At 39.3% G+C, this 24318-nt stretch overlaps 1 protein-coding gene across 2 annotated transcripts in view; it reads right to left on the bottom strand.

Annotated features, from left to right (window-relative positions):
- The window catches only part of CHN2 (chimerin 2), a 167415-nt gene that overhangs the window by 57902 nt on the left and 85195 nt on the right, over window positions 1–24318 (bottom strand). For both annotated transcript variants that reach the window (XM_030476815.1, XM_030476824.1), the window contains exons 4-6: window positions 14179–14210; window positions 10992–11105; window positions 8663–8948 (exon numbers count right to left, since the gene is read on the bottom strand). In XM_030476815.1, the coding sequence (XP_030332675.1) occupies window positions 8663–8948; window positions 10992–11105; window positions 14179–14210 (432 nt within the window). The remainder of the gene's footprint in view (window positions 1–8662; window positions 8949–10991; window positions 11106–14178; window positions 14211–24318) is intronic.

Below are 24318 nucleotides of genomic sequence, written 5' to 3'. Positions count from 1 at the left end.
TGGACATTAGGGTCATGGTTATGGTTAATTTCTCACTAGTGAAGCACAAATGAAGGTGGTATGTACCCTCCTCCAACGGGGAAAAAATCAAATAACTGCTCCTAAGCTACATTAGTAAGATGCATTCATCTAGACAAGACAAATTAAAGCCTAAGTAATATTTTTTCCTGGCACAGCAGCCCATGTGTGTGCCCAACAGAAAAAGGACTAGAAGGTACTTTAGGACGTTTTTCTCCAGCCTGCCTCAGGTATCAGTGCTACCTGTGCTGCTTCTCCTAGATGTTTTCTAATGTGTTTCTATGCCTTATGACAAGGGAGATTTTGTCACCCCCTCAAGCACTCCATCCCAGTGTTTCACTGCTCTTCCTTTTTCTCTCTTAATAGCTAACCTGCAAGGTTCATCACTGTATTTCAGGCCTACCATCTTTTGTCATGTCCAGCATGAGCACAGAGGACAGGTTATATTTTTTCTTCTAATTAGCCAAGCAAATGTATGACCTAAACAAGCATGTCAATAAAGACAATTATTGTCTAAACAAAACAGGCCAAATTCTAGTCACTATTTAAACACTTTCCTTTTGACACCAATTCCAAGCCCTCCACTAACAGAAATAAATATCTCTCTTATTCTTAAGAAGTTGTCTTCCAAGATTAAAACATGGCAGTTTAGAGGTGCTTGTAAAGGTTTAGTGCCTATTCCTACGCTTCATATGAGACAATCAAGTATAGATTTTTACTTCAAAAAGGTTTTTTCATTTTCCAGTGACTAGACAAATGAAATGTTTATGCTGAAGGCTCCACCTCAATCCCTATGGAAGTTTGTTTATACTAATTTAATACCATCGAACTATGTAAAGAGTATAAAAGCCAAGACAAAAAAACCTTCATATAAAGCTTTTATTTTTAATACATCAAACTAAGCATGTTTTAATGCAACAAACGTTTAGCTTTATTAGAATTATTAATATGCTCTTATCAGGAAAATACCCCAAAGATTAATTTATGTTTTCAGCATCGCCTAGCTGCGGGTACGATACTGTACTTGAAGAGCCAAGTGGCGTTTGCCTTAGGACTACTATAGTACTTCAGGTGTATCAAATCACTTTTAGTACTAATCTGACACTCTTTATTTGAGATAATTTCAATCTACAGTTGTGGTATTCAGGTATGAAGTTTTTACATCACTTCCATTTGGCTACTTTTCTAATGCACTGGATTGGAAACATCTTGGTAGTAACAAACTTTATATTCACCTTTGTTCCATATGCTTTGCAGTGCCCTGACCTGCTCCAAAACCCAGTGAAATCACTGGGAGTCTTCCCATTAATTTCAGTAGCACTTAGATCAGATCATACCCATCACATCATGTCATCTGTGTAAATAAATCAGTGTTGTCTCCAACTTACAAGCTCTCTTCAGGCATAATCATATCACTTTTTCTGCTTAAGGCAAAAGTCATGAATCCTAAGCTAACAGTAATAACCTAACATAAACCAGGAACCTGGAGAGATGCTAACAGCTCAGGGAAGCAATGTAAGCAAATACTTTGCAATGGAACTTCTTTTTCTCTTGATTCTCTCAATTTCCACTACTGTTAAAATGAACCCAAATTATTTCTCTCAGAAATCCTTGCCTGATCAGGCAAAACATTCGGTATTAGTTAAGAATGCCACAGTCAACTAAAAGGCAGTGCCCCTTTTCCGTGTGCACAAACATACACAGCCAGAGGGAAGAAATTAGAAAAGATAGTTCCCATTATTTTATTTTGGTAGCGTTCATATTTTCATTTCTTATATATTGCCTATTTCATATTTATAGTGCTTTAAACAAAAAAGGAGCTATAAGGAGACACAACTGGAAAATACAAAAGAAGGCCAACACTGAAAGGCAAAAAAAAAATTATCAGCTGGCTATATTTTCAGTAAGATGGTATTTGTCACTTCAAAATATAAAACTGCTTACTAAAATATATGTACTGGTAGATCTGCTGTATTCATATAAAATCCTCCTTGCTGTGGTACAACACCAAAGAGTATTCTGGATAAAATCACTACTGAATTGCTAACAGTTATTTAAAGAAGACAGCTGGGTGTGTAGTTAAGTAGTCATGTCAGGGCATGCAACAATTAAGTATGTACGTGTAGTAACCTGCGTATAGAATACTGCACTTGCAGAACAAACCTGAGTGACTGATGAAAGGAATTAATTACTTCCAAAGTCATTTCGATGTATAAGTTTGTTGCTTCTAGCCACAAAAATGCCACACACCTTTTATCACTGCAAGTATCGCTGAAATTTGCAGAAAAAGGCCACCTTCCTGTAAAGGCTTTATGTTGCTGCTTATCAGTGTGGTGTCTGAGCCTCTTCCAGGCAAAATCAGTATTGCCAGGCAGAGGTCCCTTACGAATTCTGTGGCGATGCATGTAGGAATGAGACTCAAATAAAAGAAGGTGGTGGGTTGTTAATGTCCCTGCCACTTTAATTTGTTCTGACCAAGCATGCTGCAAAAAACAGGGAGATGAAGGCAACCTAAACCATACCAAGTCAAATTATCAGTGTGGATCCAGCTCAGAGTCTGCAGGAACAGATGTTTCTGCCCACCATCTTCTTAACCCCATGATCTGCTGCTGGGACAGTACAGTGCCCTGCAGTCCTCATGTGAAAGGAAATGATCAACATCTGGATAGACATCCCAGCAGAGAATTAAACACTAGCTACCAACCTGTAATGGGATCATTAGAGGTTTAGAGGAGCTGCAGAATGGGAAGAATAATGAATAGATGAAAGACTGAAAAGATTTCTTTATCATTGGCCAACAGCAGTACCTGTAGAAAATTCAATGAAGAGACAAAAATGAACTAGTAAGATGAGGCTAAAAGGCCTTCAGAAAGGGACGTGGTGTGAATAACAATGTAGAAGTGTAAATACCTATAAAAATGGAACCAAACCAGAGGTTCTCTTAAAACTGGCTGCCTCCTGTGCGCTTTTGATGTAAGGAAAATTGCAGTGCCCTTAAAAAATTTAGTTCCATAACTAGATTACATCTTCAATTAAGGGATGTTAGAAAACAGTCTTTCCTGGAAGTCCTGTGTTTTCTTCTGTGGGAAACTGTGTGTGCGCAGCATGACTAATGAGGACAGTAATACCAACTACAGCTTCTAGCAAAGTTATTCTTCCTTTTCTGTCGCCTTTGCCTTAATGGGAATAGCTTTCTTATCTCTCTATTATTTGTGGAGAATTTTCTGCTGAGGAAATCTACAACCTTCCAGACTCTGTAATATGCTTATCATTTCAGCTCCTTAGTTCTAGCTGCAGTATTAACTATGGGCTCTTGTTTGCACTTAAATGCAAACATTTAATGAGTTCCAGCAAAACAGATAGAGGTTACCATGTCAAGCAGCAACACAGTTTTCTGTGCTGTCCTGCTGTTAAGTGAAGAGTACACACTCAGCTCCGCCTTGGTTTAGCTCAAACTGCTACACTGTTCTTTACAGACCACCATTGTTAAATGCCTCTTGCTGCTTCTGGCATGTACTTGCAACCAGAGAGCAGAACAAGCACTGCAAGAAAACTCGTATTTCATGTACAACTGGTATGTTTGAACTGACTGAGCCCGATCCTACTTGGAGAGAAGTTGATGGGAGCTTTGCCAAATCCAAGTAAGTGGAGACCTGGCACTGACAAAACCTTCCTTAATCTTTACTGTGTTTACCAACAGTTTGTCCTCTGTCAGATATGTTAAGATCATCCTTTTTGCAAATACTCTAAGCTCAACTACTGCCAAAGATATTCTTCAACTCCAGCCTGCCATTCTCATCACGTTCTCCATGAAAACATGAATACTCAAGAAGCTACAAGGCAACCCAAACCAAGGAACTGCATCTGTGTAAGACCAGCATAGCAAAGAAACAAAGCGTAGGGCACAGCTTTTGCCTGACGCGGGGTACAGTTTCACAGCATTCCAGTCCTACTCAAGGCATGGGGTGTCTCTGGTAGTGCACAGGGCAGGTCACAGGAGTGGGAATGACAGTGAAAGAGCAGAGAACTCTCTTGGGATGGTTTCTCATTAGCCTGACAGCTTTTACCTGATCCAAGCAGTCATGAAGCTCCCGCCTGCATTTACTTCCAACATTTCAATTCTTTGAATATATTTTCCCAAATTACACTCGCTGGGGTAGGATTAGAAAGGAAGATCTTTTTTCTCCTTGCTGGGACACAAAGACTGCTGACGCAGGAAGGGCAGCAGTTGCAGGATAACATGACGTGATAGCAATAAACTTTTCAGAACTACATATTTTACTGACAAGACTACTGCATTTTTTTTTCCTACATGTGAAGATGAATTGCTTACAGCAAGTTACACTTCTCCTGCATTCACCAGTAATGTGATTAATTACAGTACGTACCAGTACCAGGTACTTATCCGCCCTACATCTTCTAGTATATGTTCATTTGCTCCAAGTGCAGCATTCCATAAGCAGAGTAAACATGGAGCAGGTGATCACAACTTGCCCAAGCTTAAATCACAACCCTAAGCAGACAACATGCAATCTTCAAATGTTCTTTGCACAAAAAAACTGTTTCTCTATCCAAAATCCTTTTTGAAGCTGGATCCCGTTAAAATGACAATTGCCTACACTGCTAAGAAATTATTTGCAGCATGCTGTTCTTCCACAACATTTCATTCCTAAAAATCACTGTGGCTCCTTTCAGATTAAAGATCTGCTAAACTATCTGGACTAAAATTTGAAGCCTGTCTACAAAACTAGCACCTCTTTAAAGTCAGATAGAAATAGCTTTTGGATGAAATGTCGGCATTAAGAATCCCAAAGCATAAACATTTTCTTAGGCCTGTTACAAAAAACATTGGATAAAAAGGCACGAATAACAACATCTTAATCCAGCCCATGCATCACACCCCCCTTCTGGAATGGGCATGACTCCACTAATCACAACCTCAAAGGAATTATCATTATGGGAACAGACAGGTACCTGAGGCAGTACCAAGACATTCAGCCTGAATGCTGGCTCTTCATGCCAGTCCATGCCTTGGTGGCCCCCTTCCATTGACCTACCCCACGGGGAGACATGGAATAATCTCTGCTGCCAACATGGAAGGCGACAGAATGAGCAGACTCCCCGGACGGTGTTAACAAACCCGCTAAGGAGACAAATGCCTTCAGCTGCATTTTCACACTCCGGATTGGTTTCAGTATAAAACAAAAGCTCACTTGTAAAAAGCCTAATCTGTAAGAGGATGCTTAACCTTAGAGCACTGAATTCTCACCTTCCTCTCAAGAAATAATGGAAGTTTCTGTCCTGCATGTATGGCTTTCCCCTCATTGTTTCTCAAACATTCAAAATACTCCAGCCAGCACTTTCAAATAAACCAGCTCAGTTATCAAAAAATGTCATTTTACTGGTTCAACTGGCCAGAGAAAACACACCGTAAAAAAACCTCAATGATGTTTCACACATGCAGCAAAGAATTTACTTTGCAGAAAAATGTCATTCTGAATATTCATTCACTTATTTCTAGAGCTCTGAAATTTATTGGAGTAATTGAAGTGGGTGAAGGTTTTGGTTTGTGGGCAACCCATGGCCTTTGTCTAAAATGCTGTACAACACATGATGGCCTCAAGCAAAACATCTGATACAACTCTCGCTCTACCACTTCCCCACATTATTTTTATATTTTAGAGGACTTCCAAGGTTTATACAAAAACAAACATTAAATTCCCTTTATCCTCCTTTGTCCCTTTGTGCTGACAAATGCTCAGTATTTCACCAGTTCATTCCAAAGCCCAGGCCTTACTTTATCTGAGGTTACTGTGAGGAACAAATGCAAATGATGACCCCTGAGTCTTTGTCTTCTACCCAAACCTCTCATGAGCTTCCCCCAGAAACATATGAATCAAAAGCAACCATGGTAGGCTTTTCCATATAGATTTTGGTGAATTTCTTTCAGGTGCTAATAATTCAGTTGACATAATCTTTTTTCACATGGATTTGCATGAGATGATGGAAAACCACCTCTACCAGTAGAGAAGCCCATTAGGAGTCCTAAGCATCAACAGTGAGGCTTCAGTTGCTACAGCAGGTCTTCAGCCTCTAAGCAGATCACCTTGCCTTGTACGCCCTGCTCCTCTTGTAGCTGGGATTGCTCCTACTCTTCCTGGCAAGGAAAATATGTTAGAACCGGCTGCTATTCCTCCTTCTGCTGCTTCCCCTCAGTGGGAGGAAGGCAGAGAGGGTTGCCAACAATGTAATGGCTTAGCTGAAGCCAGCTATTTTTACACGACAGCACAGCCATGCAGCCCAGTCTTGCAGGCTGCAACTGCCTGCACGTATGGAAATCTCGATGAGCACTAATCCTTGCAGGGTAAGGACCTGTGGTACTGCCTTTCGCACCATGAGCAACCTCGGAGGTAAATCATACTCTAAACACTTTGATTTCATTCAGCTGCAAAACAAAAGAAGGCTTAATCCAATCACTAATGAGGTCCAGAGGTGTATTTTCACTATTGACAGCAAGTTACATCAAGTCCAAATATTTAATCATTTTTTGAGCTGTCTTCAGAAAAAAGCCTTGCCCTCTCCTTTGTGCTGTGTTCCACTCATACGAGGTGGATCACATAGGAGATTTGGCTGAAAAATTCAGGCGTTTTTTCTTCTGGCTGAGTTAGTTTTAATCTGGAGCCATTTTCTAGTGTCACCTACTGTGTAGCTGCATAAAACCGTATGTCAGCAAAAAGGCAGTGGTGAAGGACGGAGGGCAGGGGTCCTTTCAGCTACAGTTTGCCTTCTGTTGGTGTAAAAGAGTTTTTACAGTACTTACTCAAAACTGCCCTGCCTGAACGACAAGATCCAACCGAAGCACAACAGAAAACACAATCTGCTAGGAAATACATGGTACTAGAAAAAAACACCTCTGAAGTCTTTGAGAGCACTGTGAGAGATACAAAAGACCATTGCTCCTCAACTGCAAACTCTTCCTTTACTGTAAGTAAAACTGAACACAATTCTGAAATTGTGCTTTTCCTTATACAAAAAAAATCTAAACTTTTCCTGATTTCCCAGAAAATGTATCATGATTTTCAACTGTCATGATTGCTTTATTTCACTACTGTCACGTAATAGTATTTACAGTCATCCCAATACAGTCCAGTACTTTCTTGATATAAAAGAAACTTTCCCAGAACATCCTCTGGACCATTCTCCCACCTACACAAAGACATCTGTCACATTGCACCATGTTTGTTTTTTATTGTGTGTCAAATAAAGTCAAAATTCACTTTCTTGTGCCTATTGCAGCATTCAAAATCAACCAGAGTCCAATCACAGGAATCAACTGAATGAGCACAAAACCTGTCTCAATGGCATCCACTCCTCTTGGATATTATAGCACCATCCAATTGAACCAAAACCTATTGTCATCAGTGGATTCATTCTGAAATAAAACCTGAATGGAGGACTTGTTGCTGTGCCACTCTCCAAAGGACTTCCCTGTGGCAATATGCCTTCCCTAAAAAATGTCATTGTTAATGGAATTAATTTGTTAGAGGATGAATAGGTTTCTATGTCAGGTCAGTTACTCAAGCAATTATTATTACTGAGAAATTCAAACCCGTATATATCCAGCCAATGCAGATATGTGAACCCAACAGATAATTATGCTAAAAATAACCTAGAATATTGAGGATACACACAAAAAAGCTGATGTCTTTTCATGCTCAATATCACTATATGACAGCAAATTCACTCCCTGCTTCCCAAATACAAACCAGCTCTAGTTCCCAACTAGCTAGCCAGCACACTGAACACTAGAACACTGCAGTGGTATGCTTACAAATGTCAGTAAGTCAATTTAGCACAAACACTGGACTCAAAAAAAGTTTTGTTTGACAGTTCTTACTGCCTTACCACCTGGGAAATGAAAATATCCACATGTCACTGCTTACAAGACTGTTTCTCATATGTAAAAGGATTTCTAGTTTTACATCTTCAAATGGCTGCTAACTGCACAAAATTCTCAATTTATGATCATGTAAGTAAGTCCTAGCCTATACAATGCTATGGGATACGAGTGCATGAGAGAAGGAGATCGAGGAAAGCCCACTTCAAATGAGAAGAGTGAGAAGAAAGGGAGGCAAACATATAACATCCCAATTTCAGACCCATGAGAAGAAAGGGAAAAAAAACATACACTATCGCAATTTGAGACCCATCCACCAAAGCCTTGGCAGAAAAGAAGAGCTTTGCACTGCAAATGGAAAGATAACAAACTTGAGCTGTGGTGAAGGGCCAGTGGGAACCAGTTTCATCATCTTACTGTGTAATATGCTTGAGGATACATGGCCAAAGAAACACAACTTGTGAACAATTTTAGATGCAGTTCCTAAGTTAGATGGTATATATACCTATATTTACACAGTGAAAACATCTGCATTTGGTACTTACTAGAAAGCTTTCATCATAAGCTCCAGTCAAATATTAGTTTGGAGCCAAGATCCCATTAACAGGATGTAAACTTTTCAGTGGGATAGTAATACTTAATGCAGTATAGAAAAATAGAAACAGGTCTTTGGATTAAACACTTTTTTTCTCTCTGATTTGATAGAAAGACTGGTATTAATAACCAAAATTTAAACTGAATACTTACCTTTTCAACCGGGGTGTTTTCTTCACTCATTACACTTGCTTTTCTTGATTCATTTTTTGTTCTGCTCAGCCTCCGGGACACTTTTTCTCTAAGCAAAGTGGCATATCCAATGTGTTCATAGATGGGGTTTGTTGTCATTTTGGAAATATACTCAGAAGCCTTTGTTTCTATATACAATGTTATCAAGCCATCCGTAACCAGATCATGGATTGATTCAAATCTTTTCTCCCCAACAAAGTGCTTCCCATCATAGAACAACCTGTAGTTCAAGGTCTGATTGCCAAATCTGCAAATACCGGGAAAAAAAAGAGGGAGAGAAGAAAGAGAGAGAGGAAAGAGTGAGAATTCATACTGGCAAAACACTGAGGAGGTAATTTTGCTGGAGAATCTGTATGTCTGCACTACACACCAAATATGCATATAGCTGCAACCAGATCTCTGTGGAGAGACCAACTCAAGTTCAAACCCAAATGCAAACCCAAACACAACTGCATCACATGGACTGGGCTACACAACTGAGGCCAAGTCTCTGCAACAAGTTATGTGACCCAGGTGTACGTGGTTTAAATCTAAATCCTAAAAGGACTACTGCAGTGACCGCAAAGGTATGTCTGCATTGACAAGACCTTATACCTGGATGCATAACTGTGTTACGGTCTCTTCCATCCAGAAACATTTTTCGAGGTGCAGAAAGTGGATGCTTAACCACCATGGGCATATTTACAGCCAGTGAAGAGAGATGGGCATCTCTAGCAAGTCATTCAAACCCTAAGGGTCTGAATCACTCTCTGGCAGGAAGTCAGGGAGACTGAGCTACTAATTAGGGGGCCCAATTAAACACCCAAAGTGCTGTGGGATAACTCTGGCCCTATTTGTGGCAGGTGTAATCTATGGGCTTTTCTAGAAACTTTTTAAAACACTTTTTTTAGAATGTTTTAAAATGCAAAGTGCTGTAGTAGCACATTCAGTTTATAACACCAACTTAATTAATGGATTCCAACTGATTAATGGATTCAAAGATACAATATCGAGTTAAATGGTCCTTATATTGCATCAAATGTGCCTGTCTCTGCATATTTTGTTAGGCATTCAAATCAAACTGTTTAAGCCTCTCATTTTTTTTTCCCCCACAGTATTCGTATGAATTCCCAATTTATAATCAAATTCAGTTTTTGATTCTATAAAAAGGATTTAGAAATCATGCTGTTGTGTCAAAACAATAGGCACTTTGCCATAATCCCCATCCTGTAGTAGTTCTTTTTATTCTTTATTTTGAAATTTCTCTCCAAGATACTAAAAAATTGTGTTTGCTCTTTTTCAGCTGACAAAAGTTGCTTTTAATTTACACTACTTTTTAGTTGGCATGACTCACCAGCTTTTCCAGCTCTACCATCTGCACATCAACACAACTCCTGAGGATGATTTCAGCACTGTATCACAGCTACTTGGGGTAACTCCTTAAAGGATTTTTCCTTCTGGCTTTCCAGCAGAAGGATAAAACATGCAGACTTTTATTTTGTGCATATCTTACAGAAGTAATCATGCTATAAAAATTGCAAACTATTGCCAGGGAGATTGTTTTGTCAAAACCTAATAGAATATCTTTCCTCTTGCCACTAGCCCACAGCAGCTTTAAGACTGTTGCGTGGGCAGGTTTTGAATGGCACACCTAAGCCAGGAGTGGCTGTATTTTCGAGGAAGGGCACCTGTGTGGGGCAGTGAGGTTGTAGCTTGGGCTCCCACTGAATTTTTCATTCAGTTGAATAGCAGACTCTTACTTCCTTTAGCAGCAGAATCCTATGCTTTACACTGGATTTCTACAGCATGCTTGAATTCCAGTTAGAGAAGAAAACTGAAGTACAGTATGCTGCCTTTGACAGCTGCTCAGCCACTGGCCTTCACAATTTTCCAGGTTTATCCAGGGTTATTACTGGTGGATATTTGTGTACAACACATTACTCTGCTCAGAGGACAACTCGGCTGTGTCCTCTGTTGGCACACTCTCCTGTTCTGTTCTCACTCATCTCTTACACAGTTTTAAAGAAGAAGCTCCATCTTTACAACTCTCACCTCTAGGTGGCAAAGATTTTGAATAAGAGCACAGTCTGCTTCTGAAAAGAGACTTGATAGCCAAGCGCTGAAGAAGGGGCTGAATTGCTGCAGTACTGTGATGGTCAAACTGCTGACAAAAGGGTGTGAAATCCTTCTGACACCATGAAGTGTATTAAGTAACAGTGGACACAGACTTCGCTCAAAAGGGACTGATATAATCCCCTCCATTAAACACATTTACATTTGAACTATAAACCTCCATTAAAACAGCATTTACCTGAGAGCAAGAGTATAGCAGCCGGGTTGCCGCTGGCTTTCTCTAAGTATATATGCTCCTTCTACACCGGCAAGTATTTCATCTGCTTGCTCCCGAGAAATGATCCCGTGAAACCTAAGGGAAGATATTTTCAGTGACAGAACAATCCAACCAGAAACATCTCTTCCTCAACCACAGAAATAGTTTCAAAACTTCTGCACTGCGGAGCATCATGGTCTAAAAGCGGCAGGACAGCCATCCAGCATGGCCAAGTCCAGTGTTGAGACAAAACAAGAATTACACTATGTATGAAGATTCAGTCAGTAAAACACTCAACCGTACCCAAAGATTATCTTCAGTAAATGCCCTATCTTTTCACAGCTTTTCTCCTCCAGCAGTCTATGCCCTTCTTCCTTGTTTCCTTTCTAGAGGCCTTACAACAAAATTGAAAACTAGGCACAAAGGCATTATATTTTTAAATGGAGATGACTTAAAATTAAAATGAGAGGTCATTCTTACTATCAGTTTGCTTTATTTTTATACTAACACAGCTTCCACAAATTTGTAACGGAAACTAAGACAAAAAATGGCAACGATTATTCAAAATTCTATTCTGTGTATAGTAAAGCAGAAGAATCAGAGTAGCATTAAGAAAAATACTGTTTTCTTCTTATTGGTGAGTTCCTCATTCAGTGCTGGAAAAAGCAGTACTTCTCTGATTCTTCTATCATTGCTATTTTAAGAAAGAAAGAGGCCCTAGGATGCACAATTAACCTTAGAATAATGAATATTTAGTGGTGATCTTCCCATAAGCACAAATGCAGTCTTCACAGCAGTTTAAGTCTTAACTCCTATGTACATTTTGCTAGTTGATAAGTCTCCAAGGGTCTCCTCAGAGGTTTTGAAAGTTTCTATTTTTGCCACTGTCTGAAAAAAAAGCACTAAAATGTTCTGGCCTTCAGCATTTTCTCTTCTCTGACAAAACATATGAAGTGGCACATTTCTAACACTGCCTCTGGCTTGGTAGAGAAAGAGAAGAAAAACACATTAGACGTAAATGCAATTGTTCTTCCGTTCTCTTTACAATGTCTTTCAACAACTAATACATGTTGAAAATATTAGGCTTAGGTTATCTTTCCAGAGTGACTTTCTAGTCAAAATGATGTAAGTTAATTCATACTTTCTGTCTGTACTGGTAGGGACACCCTCATTTACTGCCCATCCAAATTGAAATGAGCATCCCCTAAATGATATAATTTAAGCATATCTTTACCAGTAAACTCATGGCAATTCATAACTCTAGTTAAAAACAATGAGCATAAGCTATTGGCCACCAGAAGCTCATTATAAAATATAGCAGGCTTTAGGTTAGGTATTAGGGAAAAAGCTCTCCTGGTGATCAGTTGAAGAAATCACTGGGACAGGATACATGGGGCAACTGTGAAATTTCTTTAACTGTGGGTGGATAAGCACTGGGTAATCCAAGTTTTCTCATGGATATGTTTGGTACCTTTATATAGGACATAAAACCAGCTTGTACATGATACAAGATCCCCTGAACTCAGATGCCTGCCTCTGATAGCAGCTGACAAGAAATGCTTATGGAAAGAGTACAGGGAGCAGTGACATATTTCTTTCACTTCACATCCCTGTCCATCCATCACTGGTTTAGCCAGAAGTTGTGTCCGATCAGCTGTGACCTTACCCTTCATAAATCTCACTTGCAAACCCTTTATTATCGTTATGCTTTTGGCCTTCACAGCACCCCATGGCAATGAACTTGAGAGGGACACTCTGCATGTCCCTCTATTGGACACCCACTGAGGAAGACCTGTTCATTTTCCTCCTATGGCAGGAGCTGCATCCCTTTGCTCCACTGTTGCACTTCACTGTACCTTTCATTTCTTCTATAACCTTTCAAAAAAGGAGGGAGGAGGAAGGGGTCGAGAGGGACCAGAACTACATGCACTATTTAAAATGCAGCCACATCATAGATTTATATAGTAATACAATTATGGGTTTTTCAATTTCTTTCCCTAGAAATTCCTGATTCTCTTTCTAAGCACTACTGAGCACTGAGTCAATTGCTTTTAGAGGACTGCCTCTGTGGTTCTGAAATCTTTCTGAACAATAATAACTAACGTGATCTTGCCTTGGCAGGTTCACTGAGGTGGCTTCTTACAGTTCCTGCCAGCCCTGCTGCTTCACAAACCCAGAGTATGTCAATAGCCAGGCAGGTTACTGGATAAGAGATTGTGGTAACGGTTTTACAAGTCCTGCTGCAGGAAGTGTGACAGGTTACTCAGCTAGGTAGTATCTTCAGCTCTGTGGTACTCTAGTGGCTATATCTGAATTCCTTGTTGTCAAAGATAATATTTAAAAAATGAAACTTCAGTAATTATGGGCAAAGCTACTGGCTCTTGAGGTTTTTGATGGTAGAAAAGGATCATTAACACAGAGGAAGTGTCTGGTATGGAATAAAAAGTAGAATATGGGATCTAAGTAATTTAGGTAGCGATAAGGGCTGGGGCCTCAGCAGATTACTCTAGCAAAGGCCAAATGCCAGATCTGGGTGGCTGCTGCAGTGGCTGTGCCCTTTAACGTCACCTGCCCAAATTTCTATGCCAATGCAGGATCCAGCCCCTTTCAAGCTATTTACTGGCAAGAAGACTGCTAAGCACAAAGGTCCATATTTTCCTCACAACAAAAATACACCTCTTCTTTGGGTATTTTGGACCTCGTAACTTTAGCAGGGAGGACAGCATTTACATATGCAGTAGCATACATGCATATTTCCACAACCTTGTAGGGTGGTGAATGTATAGGAAGACACACAAAATGGTAAGGAGAGAGGCATGATGCTTTTCTCCTCCCCAGACCACTGCAGAACAACTGGGAGGTTTAAGCAACAACAAAAATAAAAGGAAGAAATACTCCAGACAACAGTTTTTTACCAAACTGTTCTGACAAAAGCAAAATAAACATGCAGGCTCACAGAGCAATACAGTCCAAAGATTGTGAGCAGCAATACTGGACTGTGACATAGCTAGATTATTAGGCTTTGGTATATTTAGCCCCCAGTTGACGTGGAAAGTAAAATAAAATATTTTATTAGGCCTTCATTGTGTCTTTTTTTTTTTTTTTTTGTAGTTCAAAAAACAACAACTTTTGGATACACCCAACATACTTCAAGGAGGAAAATACTTACTCTCTTCCATAATACTTTGGTCTGTTCTCCACCTAAATTTTGAAATAAAGGAAAAAAAAATATTAAAAACATACTCTCAATTTTAAATAAACTACATAAAAATTAATTGTGTTTGGTTATTAATGAGAACTATTGCACCCATCTAAGTGACGAAATTCTGCAGATTCAAAACCGTGACTGGAACATGACTACATAGTAGAACAGAAAAATGAAAACACAAGAGGTGGTTTTACTGATGGATTTCTGGGAAGAATAACATGTATCAATGGTGGAAAAGCAGAACTACACATAATTGTATAAAACCTGATTGAACAGATAAAGAATAGTTTACCGCAGTTTTGCCAAGCTAGTATTTATAAAGCAAGAGTATTTTTGCTATATTCCCTTTAGCTTCTTAAAAACCTTTTTCTTGCCTATATAAGGTAACTGCCTGAGGATAAAAAGTTTAATATTCTTGGTAAAAAACAAGGTTTCTAGATTTAGATCTCGTCTTAAATTCCTTGAAGTCTGAAGAACTTGTGGGCCAGATCCAAAGTACACTGGAAGGACACCCGATTATTTTTAAGAGCTTTGAACTAAGATCCATGAACGTCCCGTGTTACGGACGAACTCTGGCTACTTCTGGCACTTGGGGCCGTTTCTCAGACCCCAGTTTTAAGGCAAGTTCTCAAGAAGTGAGGGATTTTCTCAGGCTTCCTCTCCATGCAGCAAGCCTTCCCGGCAGGGGGCGCCCCAGGCCTTCGCGCGGGGGCTGGTACACGTTACCACCATAGGGGCTCAGGCCGCTGTTAGGCATCTGGCCACCACAAACGCGTTTTCAGGTGGTTTTCAGACGTATCCATAGATATCCCCAACTCATTTAAGTGTCTTTATAAAGAGACTTTACTCTCTCTGCCCAGGTATAGCGCTTGCCAGCAGCATCACCTCATCCGCAACACGTTTTCAGGTGGTTTTCAGATGTATTCATAGATATAGCCACTCGTTTAAGCGTCTTTATAAAGAGATGCTCTCTCTCTGTCCAGCTATGGCACTTGTCAGTAGCGGCACCTTTGGCCAGCATTTTCCTGCATAAGCGTGACAGGATTAACACAAGATATATATAAAGTCTCCTGATTATTAAAAAAAGGGAACCTGAGTGAGTGCATACCTGAGTAAAGCTGTCCATACCAATGGAATTACTGTTGCACACATATTGACATGGATGTAGAAAAATTGTAGTTTCAAGACTTTCATCCTTTAGTATAAAACCAATGAATTTTCACCATTTTATCTGACTGGAAACAAGCACCCTGGTTTTTTATTGGTTCTATCGCAGCATTTAACCTATAAAAACTTCAAATTGATGAAGGTTTCTTTATTTCTTCATAGCAAATGCATAAAAGTCACATTCTTGATTCAATAATCTACACACCACACACTAAACCAGAGCAGCTGACTTTCTGCCCTGCAGTCAGTAAGGCTCCAACACAGCACAAGATGAACGAAGACTGCAGAAGATAATGAGAATCTTCAATGAAAGACCCATGGGAGTTCAATCAAGTCCTTACCGTACTTCTTTCCCAGCTCGGCATTCCTTTCCTAGCACGACAACTTAACAATAGCAGTGTCATACCCTTGAAACTGCCTAGGAATAATACCTTGATACAAACATTTCTGAGCTCTGAGGGGCAGGAATAAGAGGAAGAAGCAAACGCAGAAGTGAAGAGAGCAAAAATCTGAGGAATTGCCAAGTGCAGGTGCTGTGTTTCCATGTGTATAAATGGCAGCTCAGAGAAGAAAGTGTATGAATTCTTTTTTTTAAACTTCATATTTTTCTAAGTAAAAAAAAAAAAAAAAATCAAGAAAAAGCCATGTTACCTCACAAAGGAGGTTCCTTATATCTTTATCTTTAGTAGCACTACATGACTTTATTATCTTGGAACTGCGCTGCCTTCCTGTCATCCTTATAGACCTTAATGACCCCTCAAGATATATTTAGCTGGCAACTTAATTAAAAAATGGGTATCAGATGCTGGGTTAAGTAAGAACATCACAAAGGCCACTCAGTACGTTGAACACGGTGACAAGGAATAAACAGGTAAACTTTCATTCCCACAGAAACCCAAATAAAACCTTTACACCACAGAAGATACAGTGTGACTTTCACCTAGCATTCAGAATCTGCTTCTACTTAAAAATACAGATTTTTCTTCATTGTATGTATACACAGAATAAACCCCAACACTTTTGATCTACTTCAGAAACATAAAAGAATTAACAGTACTAGCACTCACCCTCAAAATTACCTGTAAACACAAGTTTCTCCACTATATATAGGAGAAACTTTACATATATAAAAAATCCTATAAAATCAATCTGGAAATAACTCCTTGTGTAAATGTAGGCACATTTTGTATTCTCACACCACCATTTATACAAACCCACAAATTTATCTGTGAAATTTTTATCATTTAACTAGCAACTGACTGAATTGCCTTGGACACTGTGATTTCCATTTTTCCTGCTGATCATAAGCTACAAGATTTGCTCTTCCGAGAATCCACACAAAGCCCATCAAATCCCATAGTCTTCCTCTTCTTCCATAAAACAGAAACCTTCATTCTAACATCTTTTAGCATCCATGAATCTAAAATAGCCACAACTTCAGCTCTTGGCTTTATGCAAGAAAGATACTGTAATATTTCCCAAAATGAAGCTCCAGATCTGCCAAACCATCCAGCTGCCCCAGAATCCAAAAATCCTCTCTTGTGTTCACTGCAACCTTTAACCTGAAATAATCATTTCACTCCTAACCAACTTCCTAGTGGTGACTAGGAAGAAATACAAGGAAACAAAGTTAAAGCAAGATAAAAGATCAAAATAGCATCAAGGTCTCTAGATCAAAACCAGAATGTTGGACTGAGCTTGGAAATAAACTAAAAGCCTGCACTATTGATGGAGCAGAGGCTTAAAAGTATCAAAGGAGCAGACTCTGTACAAACTTCAAGGGAAATTCTATATATCCCAGAAGGCAAAGGTGACTGCAATTCAGGTGGGATTAGCTTTCCCTCTCCTGCTATAAATAGGCTTGCACACACAGTCAGGCAGATATGCCTAAGAGAATTCTTAGTGGTGGAAAGAACAGAAAATCCACAGGTAGAAAAGTGACTGTTTCCCAGTGGTAGGAGGCCAGAATAACCAGCTTTATTTTGAGGACACATACACTTAGGGTTTTTTCATAGATTTTGGCTATGAGGAACACTTTGATCACTTTCTGTATAGCCTTCACAATTTTCTTGTTGAAGCAAGGGCCACTCTTCCCAGGCCAACAGCTGGTTTTATCCATCACTCTGGCCCATTTCCCTAGACAATGAACAATGGGAGAGATCAGAGGGTTTGAACCATTTAGGATTCTTAAGCTAATAGATAAAAACAAAGTACAAAACTGAGGCAAATTACGTAAGGCAAATAATAGGTCTTCACTAGTGAAAATATATTTTGCCTTAAAGAGCTCCACAGCTTGGTTTTACTATTCCCATGCAAAGGATAAATTAAATGGGTTCTCTCTCTCCACTAAAAGTAAGTGGCAGCTTTCAATTCAAATGTGAGATGGTAATTTCCTGTCTTAGAAAAAGGTATTACTGCCAATCTCAAACCAAAAATGTTGTTGCAGAGCAGGCATTTCTGGCTGTTGTTCCAGAAACCATGGGGAAAACCCTGAAAATTACTACTGAAATTCATAGTTGTATAAATTGTGAATCAGCAATGAATGCTGAAACTGTTGAAAACTAAAGTGAAGTTGATTAGGAAATAAGACGTACAATGAAGCAGCCTAAATCACTACTAATCCAGTACTCCTACAAAGCCAGCAACTCAATGACATCTAATCTTTAAGCATGCTCAAAGAGAATGAAACCCAGCACAGCTCTCCTGCCGCTCTTAAAAAGCTTTCGGAACCACGTGTTTCAGAGACTCTGCATACTCCAGCCTTGACTACCAGCCTGTCTAACCTGATTATCTCTCCCCACCCCCCAAAAAAACCCTGACTTGTACATTTAGTCTAGTTTTAAAAGTTTTTTTACAATGCTACAGCATATTCTTCAAGGTGTGGAGTTAGCTGAACTGGGGTTTGAAGTTGCCACTGAGAAGGAAATAAGTCTTCTTCAAAAAATACACCAGCTATCTAAGCTAATTCAATATATTATGGTTACATAATTTTGAAGTTTACTGAATTTTAATGCCATGGGATTTGTGGCTCCTCTTTTGGCCAGGATGGTTTAGCCCTGGCATGACATACTCCTGCTAATGTACAGATTATTATATTAAAATCCTACACCACTCTGCAAGATAACTCATCACAAAACTACTGGGAATCATGCAGGCAGGAGGTGAGCATCCCCTAATGTGATAGATTTTCATTGCAAGCATTGACATCCAAGCCACACTGCAATGAAGATTCGAAGATACCCTGAAGAATTCTTTCTGCCGAAGTACTGCCACAGAAATAAGATAACCCTAATTTCAGAAAATTTAATTGCTCTTCAGCTTCATTGAACTGGACATATTTCCTTATGCAGTGGCCAAAGCTGAAATCTAGAAATGTTGGAATGAAAATTTAGAAATCCCTCTAGGACAGCAATCTAATTCAGAAGGGCCAGCACAGCATAACATTGTATAGCTACCTATTTCAACTACTGCCTTCGCACATCCATGAAGAGTATATTAAAGGGGAAGGGAAACAATAAGGTGGGTAGCTGCATCTGGCTCTCTGTTCTTCTCCGCAGTACACAGAAATTGCAGAGAAACAAGATCCAAGAGTTAATAATGTCAGTGTGTTCACTTAGGGTAGGCAGTGAGGCATTTTCCCAATGGAAGTTTCATCTGATGTATTTTCTGTTTTGAACAATCCTAATTATTTTTCAGTAATTCTAGTTGACTAGAAATAAATTTGTTTTTCAGCTCAGTTTGACATAAAGGGAAATAGAAGAGTTGGAAGAGAAGGTTTCAAGACAAGCCCAGTAAAAACAGACTATTTAGAAGAGAAGTTTATCTCTGAATCATTAAGTCTGAATCATTCAGCTTTTGGCAGAATTGTCATCAGCCAAATGTAAACTTCAGCCTTCGCAATCAACAACCAAAAAGGATTAAGGAAAATTGTAAGCCTCCATTAAATGTAACAAAGTAAAAAACTATGTTGCATTTCATTACCTTTATAGATATAATTTTTTTGTCTCCAATTTTTTCTTAAAAAAATATATACTTAGACCAGTTAGTATGTCTAACTTGCCCTCCACATAGGACACATTATTTCACATCAATAACTCGTTAGCAATTTAAGTTGGGAGAACATTCTTTCTAAAAGAAAATATTTATTTACCTTTTTTACTGCCTTTTTACGACTTTCTTACCATTTCCTATCAGGCTCTCTGGCACCAATGTTTTCAAAGAGAAGCAACTCTTGGTTTTGTGGAAAGTATTATATCATGATGCTTGTTGCTAATTTTGTTAGTATGAGTAGCAGCAATGTAACATCTGTACTCCCCAGCCAAAGACAGGCCAATTATAGACACTTGCTATGTACATACAGAAGGAAAAGATGGTCTTCTCCCCTATGATTTTCAGTCAATGGCAGTCAGCATGACTGATGGGACAGGCTTCATCTGGCAAGCCCATCCAGCACAAGTAACTTTACTTCATGAGTATGTTCATGTACCTTGGCTATGTGATGAGGGAGGAGCAAAGAGAGCCTCAGAAAGAAACTGGCAATGCACAAGCCCCCAGAACACATTCCACCTGTGCTGCCCATGTTTCAAAGGCTCTCCAGAGAAAAAGGTGACATGAATAGTTTTGGAAGTCTGCATCTCCTTTTGTCATGCAGCCACAGAGCCGCAGGGATGCCAGCGTTACGGCCACTCAATGGATGCACACTCAGTCATGTGACTACGGTGCCTCCAAGAAAGTAGCTGGGAGCAAGATATCAAAATCATTCAGAATACCAGACGGGCAACGACTAGACAGGTTGCTGCAGAAAAGGATTGTGGCATTGTTACATATCATAAAATGAACATAAATCACTGATGCTGTCTTGCAAAAACTGCCAAAACCAGAATGTCATACCAGAGTATTAAAAACAAGAGTGCAGTCAATAAGACACCTTGAAGTAATCCTCTCCTTGCAATGTCCACCCAGAAAGCCCCTTGCTGAAATACTGAGTGTGGATTTGGGTACCACATCTCAAGAAAGACTGGAGCAAACAGCATGGATTTAGAAACTGTGAAAGACATGAAAAGAGGTTGGCCTAAAAAAAAAGAAGAAAGAGAAAGGCTGTAGCAGACAGGTAGGAAAAAAACACTTTCAAGAGGCTTACTAGACATGGCAACAAGTAATAGGCTTAAACTGCAAAAAGAGGAGATAGAGTTTAGACCTTAAGAAAGTGCTAAAACCAATTAACAGTAAATAAATAAGCAGAGATGGTCATAAAATCTTCAATCTTGGAAGGCTTTAAGAAGAGGCTAGGCAACTATCTCCTGATGCAGCGATGATGACCTCTTGAGTTTCTTCTGGCCCTGAAATAACATGATCCAGCCTATTCCTCATTTCTGACTGGACTGCTCTCAGGAGATAGGGATTAATAGGAAGCAGACTGAATAGGTTGTATAAATTACATATAAAACCATAATAATACCATGTCTCTACTCACCTCTCTAAGGCACTCAGGAGAGAAGGCAGCAGTGAGAAGGCAGCGGCCTGAGTGAACTGTTCTAGAGGAGAAAACTGAACCTTCAAGTGATAAACTGGTCACTGCTTCTCTAAATAACAAAACTCAGTTTAAATCTGTTGGCATAGCAACGCACCAAATTGTGTTTGATATCTTCTAACAAAATACTCTGCAGTAAAATCTACAACACTGGGTAGATGGTAAGAGTGGAGTTCTTCACTACCGGGAAGAAAGAATACAAAAGGAAAGACAAAAGTGAAGAACACAAAGAATGCTTTTATTAACCGCTGCTCAAAGCTGCACAGCTTCTCTGCTCCGATGGCGTACTGTAACCCACAGGGAAGGTAAAATACATAACAACCTGTTCAGAGGATAATGCATTGCAAAGAAATATATGAAGCTTAGCAGCTCTGACTGTTACTGTGGCACTTCCTGCAGGCTGGCTGAAACTCAGTCAAGGTTTTTTCTATCATTTCATTTTTAAAGATAAAGAATTTAAAAAGAATTAGGTTTGCTTATTTGCTTACTTGATTGTACCAAACTTTCAAAAGAGCTGCTTTAAGACACCCTTTATGAGAGTATTTTTAACTCAGGTTTGTTTCCTATCTATGACCCTGACCAAACTGTCCAGCAGCCAATAATCCGTATACCAGACGAAACACTATAGAAGGTAACAAAAAACTCCCCCACATGGACATCTGCTATTGTTACTAAACTAGAATATATTTCTGTATATATCAGCTCTAGCAGAAAAGAGCAAGATTAAACAAGAAAAAAACCTCAGGTATCTTCTCACCTAGTAAAGAAAATAATGTGCTCCTGAACATGAGCTAAAATAAACTTAATCAAGAAGGCTGCTGCTAAACAGTCTGGGGTGACAGGGTCAGGTTCAAACAACTTCAACAGCAAAAGTAGGAGTCATCTGTTTTATTATGCAGCTTGCATTCACATAGTAAGGGCATCATTAAATGTAAGAGGGAATATCAATGTTGCCTTGAATGCAAGATGAAAAATTTGAATATAGCATTTAAACTGTTCTTCCTTTTTTCAAGAATGATGCGTTGAGTCATTTAAACGGAAGGAAAAACATCTCCAGGAGCAGCAGATAAACACAGTACGCCATATCAATGCTCTAAATGCTGTTTGCAATTCTGCAACCAGTGAGCAGCACTAAAACATTCCTATGATGCATGCCACAACAGTCCACAATGCATCTGCACAAACTCATTGGTGTTACGTCACCTACCTTAATGCATCCTTGAAAGCCATGCTTCCTAACCAGCTCGCTGCTACTATTTGTTGCAAACATGTAGCCCTTTAGCAAGGTTCCCTAGTGAATTTATTTGTGAAGTACCAAACAAATGTTTATAAGCATTCTGCTGGGACACTGGTTATAAACTCAAGTATGGGCTGAAGGCATGGAAGGGAAGTCAGGAAATAACCCATCAGAACTGAGAGTGGATGGGGTATGTGGAAAATGAGGAGAGCACCTTGGATAAATCCCGGTGTAGCATCATGGGTGAGATGCACTGCCACTTCACTGTACTAGGAGAACATTTCTGCGCAGGGAGAGGGGAAGAGTGAAAGCAAAAATACAAGGAAGAATAATAATATTAATTCAGTTTATCTCCTGTTGTTGATTTTATGAATACTTCTGCTCTGTATTTGGGAACCACAGATGTTTCTCTTAAGTCAGGATATCCGCAAAGTCTGAAGAGGAATAAGAGAGCTTCGGTAGTGCTAGCTATTTTCCAGAATCTGCAAGAGGTAGAGATCCAATTAACTCCTCTGTGAAATACTAAGTAGGAAAATATTTATTTCCCAAATGCTGAACAATATGGTAACTTACAGATGCTTTCATTTCAACAAAGCTGAATGTTCTGATAACTATGAGACATACTACTCGCAAAAACATCTCTATTACACATACACACTCTCTTACTAATTTGTCCAGGGCATTTAAAATGTGACAGTGTTCCAAAAAGACATGTGTAATTGGATGATTTGATCATTCTGTGTGTGTGTAGCTATATACATACATGTACAAGAAGTATAGGAAGCAAGATAGATGTGTAAAGTTTCTATATTTATTCATATTAGGAAATACAAATTCATCAACTGCTCAATATTCTGTGTTTCTCATCTTGAAAAAAGACACCAGGCACCTCACAAGTATCAGTCATAGAGCAGAGACAGTAAGACCCCCTTCTACGTATTATTTAACCAGACATAAGGAATACTGTCCTAAGTTGGAACAGATATGTAAACCTATAACAGCACAAAGCATTTTCACCTACATACAGGCTTATTCATAAACTTTATCTAGGTTGAGATATGAAACAGGCTTTCATTTATTTTGGCTTGAAAACCACTTACATTCGACATGATGTCAAAATAAAAAGAACTAGATGAAAAGAATGATATGTAACAAGGATAAAAGGAAATAAAAAATTAGGAGAATAGCAAACAGACACACACACACACATCACCCACTTTGAATGAAAAATGGAGAGGAAGGGTGAGACTTCCCAAAGAAGCTTTCAAGCAAAGCCAGAGGGATAATTAGGAAGTTCATCAGTCAATAAAGACAGCTACATACAGTTTCTGCTCATTAGTCAGAAGTTGCCATCTTGTTTTCCAAAAAGATGGCTTTAACTTCTCCACTTCACAGAGATAATAAACGCACCAACTGGCTCATACCGTATTCCTCTGTCAAACATGAACGCCAGCCTGATTTGCAAATCATAACCTAGGACATCAGTATATCAAACTTGATGAAATTCAAGAGGAACAGACAAATCTCTTCTAGTTTTGTTTAGCTGCAACTACTTAAATGAAATATTTACTATCATGTCTGCAGAATAATTAGGAAGCTTTCTCCTCCATTCTGTAGCCAATGGACTGTTTAAATTAGAGTAATGTGGCTTTGTCTGAGTGTTCCACCACCCTACTATTGCAGCAGGGTGAGACTTCACGGACTCTAGGAGGGATGATATTTCCTGTCAGTCCTTAATGTGCCTCGAAAAAAAACATTGGCAACTTTCTCTGATGTGATAAATACAAGGGAATTTGGGGCAAGTAGTATTCCTTCTTCCTTTCATCCACTGCTGCAAATATCAGGAATTCTGTGGGACAACATTCACTATGTAGATAAAGAGAAAAATGACATTGGGTGTAACCCCACATTTTTAAACCTAACAGGAAAACCTGCCTGTGGTCAGTTTGTAGAAATGCTGGATACAACACATTTTGACATTCCACAGGTCCTCTGCAGCAATAGAGCTGAAGACACTTCCTGGCCTTCAAATGTTTTCAGCCCCCTCCAGTGCAGCCAGGCTTTCTAATCTCGTTATGAATTTCAGCTAAAGAACTTTCCTCCTTTTGTCAATGTCTATTCAAAATTGCTCTTCAGCTTCATTTGTAACCCACAGACTACTGCTGTG

This window comes from Strigops habroptila, chromosome 1 (genome assembly GCF_004027225.2).
Source record: "Strigops habroptila isolate Jane chromosome 1, bStrHab1.2.pri, whole genome shotgun sequence".
NCBI classification, from domain to species: Eukaryota; Metazoa; Chordata; class Aves; order Psittaciformes; family Psittacidae; genus Strigops; species Strigops habroptila.
The sequence above is the reverse complement of the archived record's forward strand: the minus strand, read 5'-3'. Positions and strand labels throughout refer to the sequence as shown.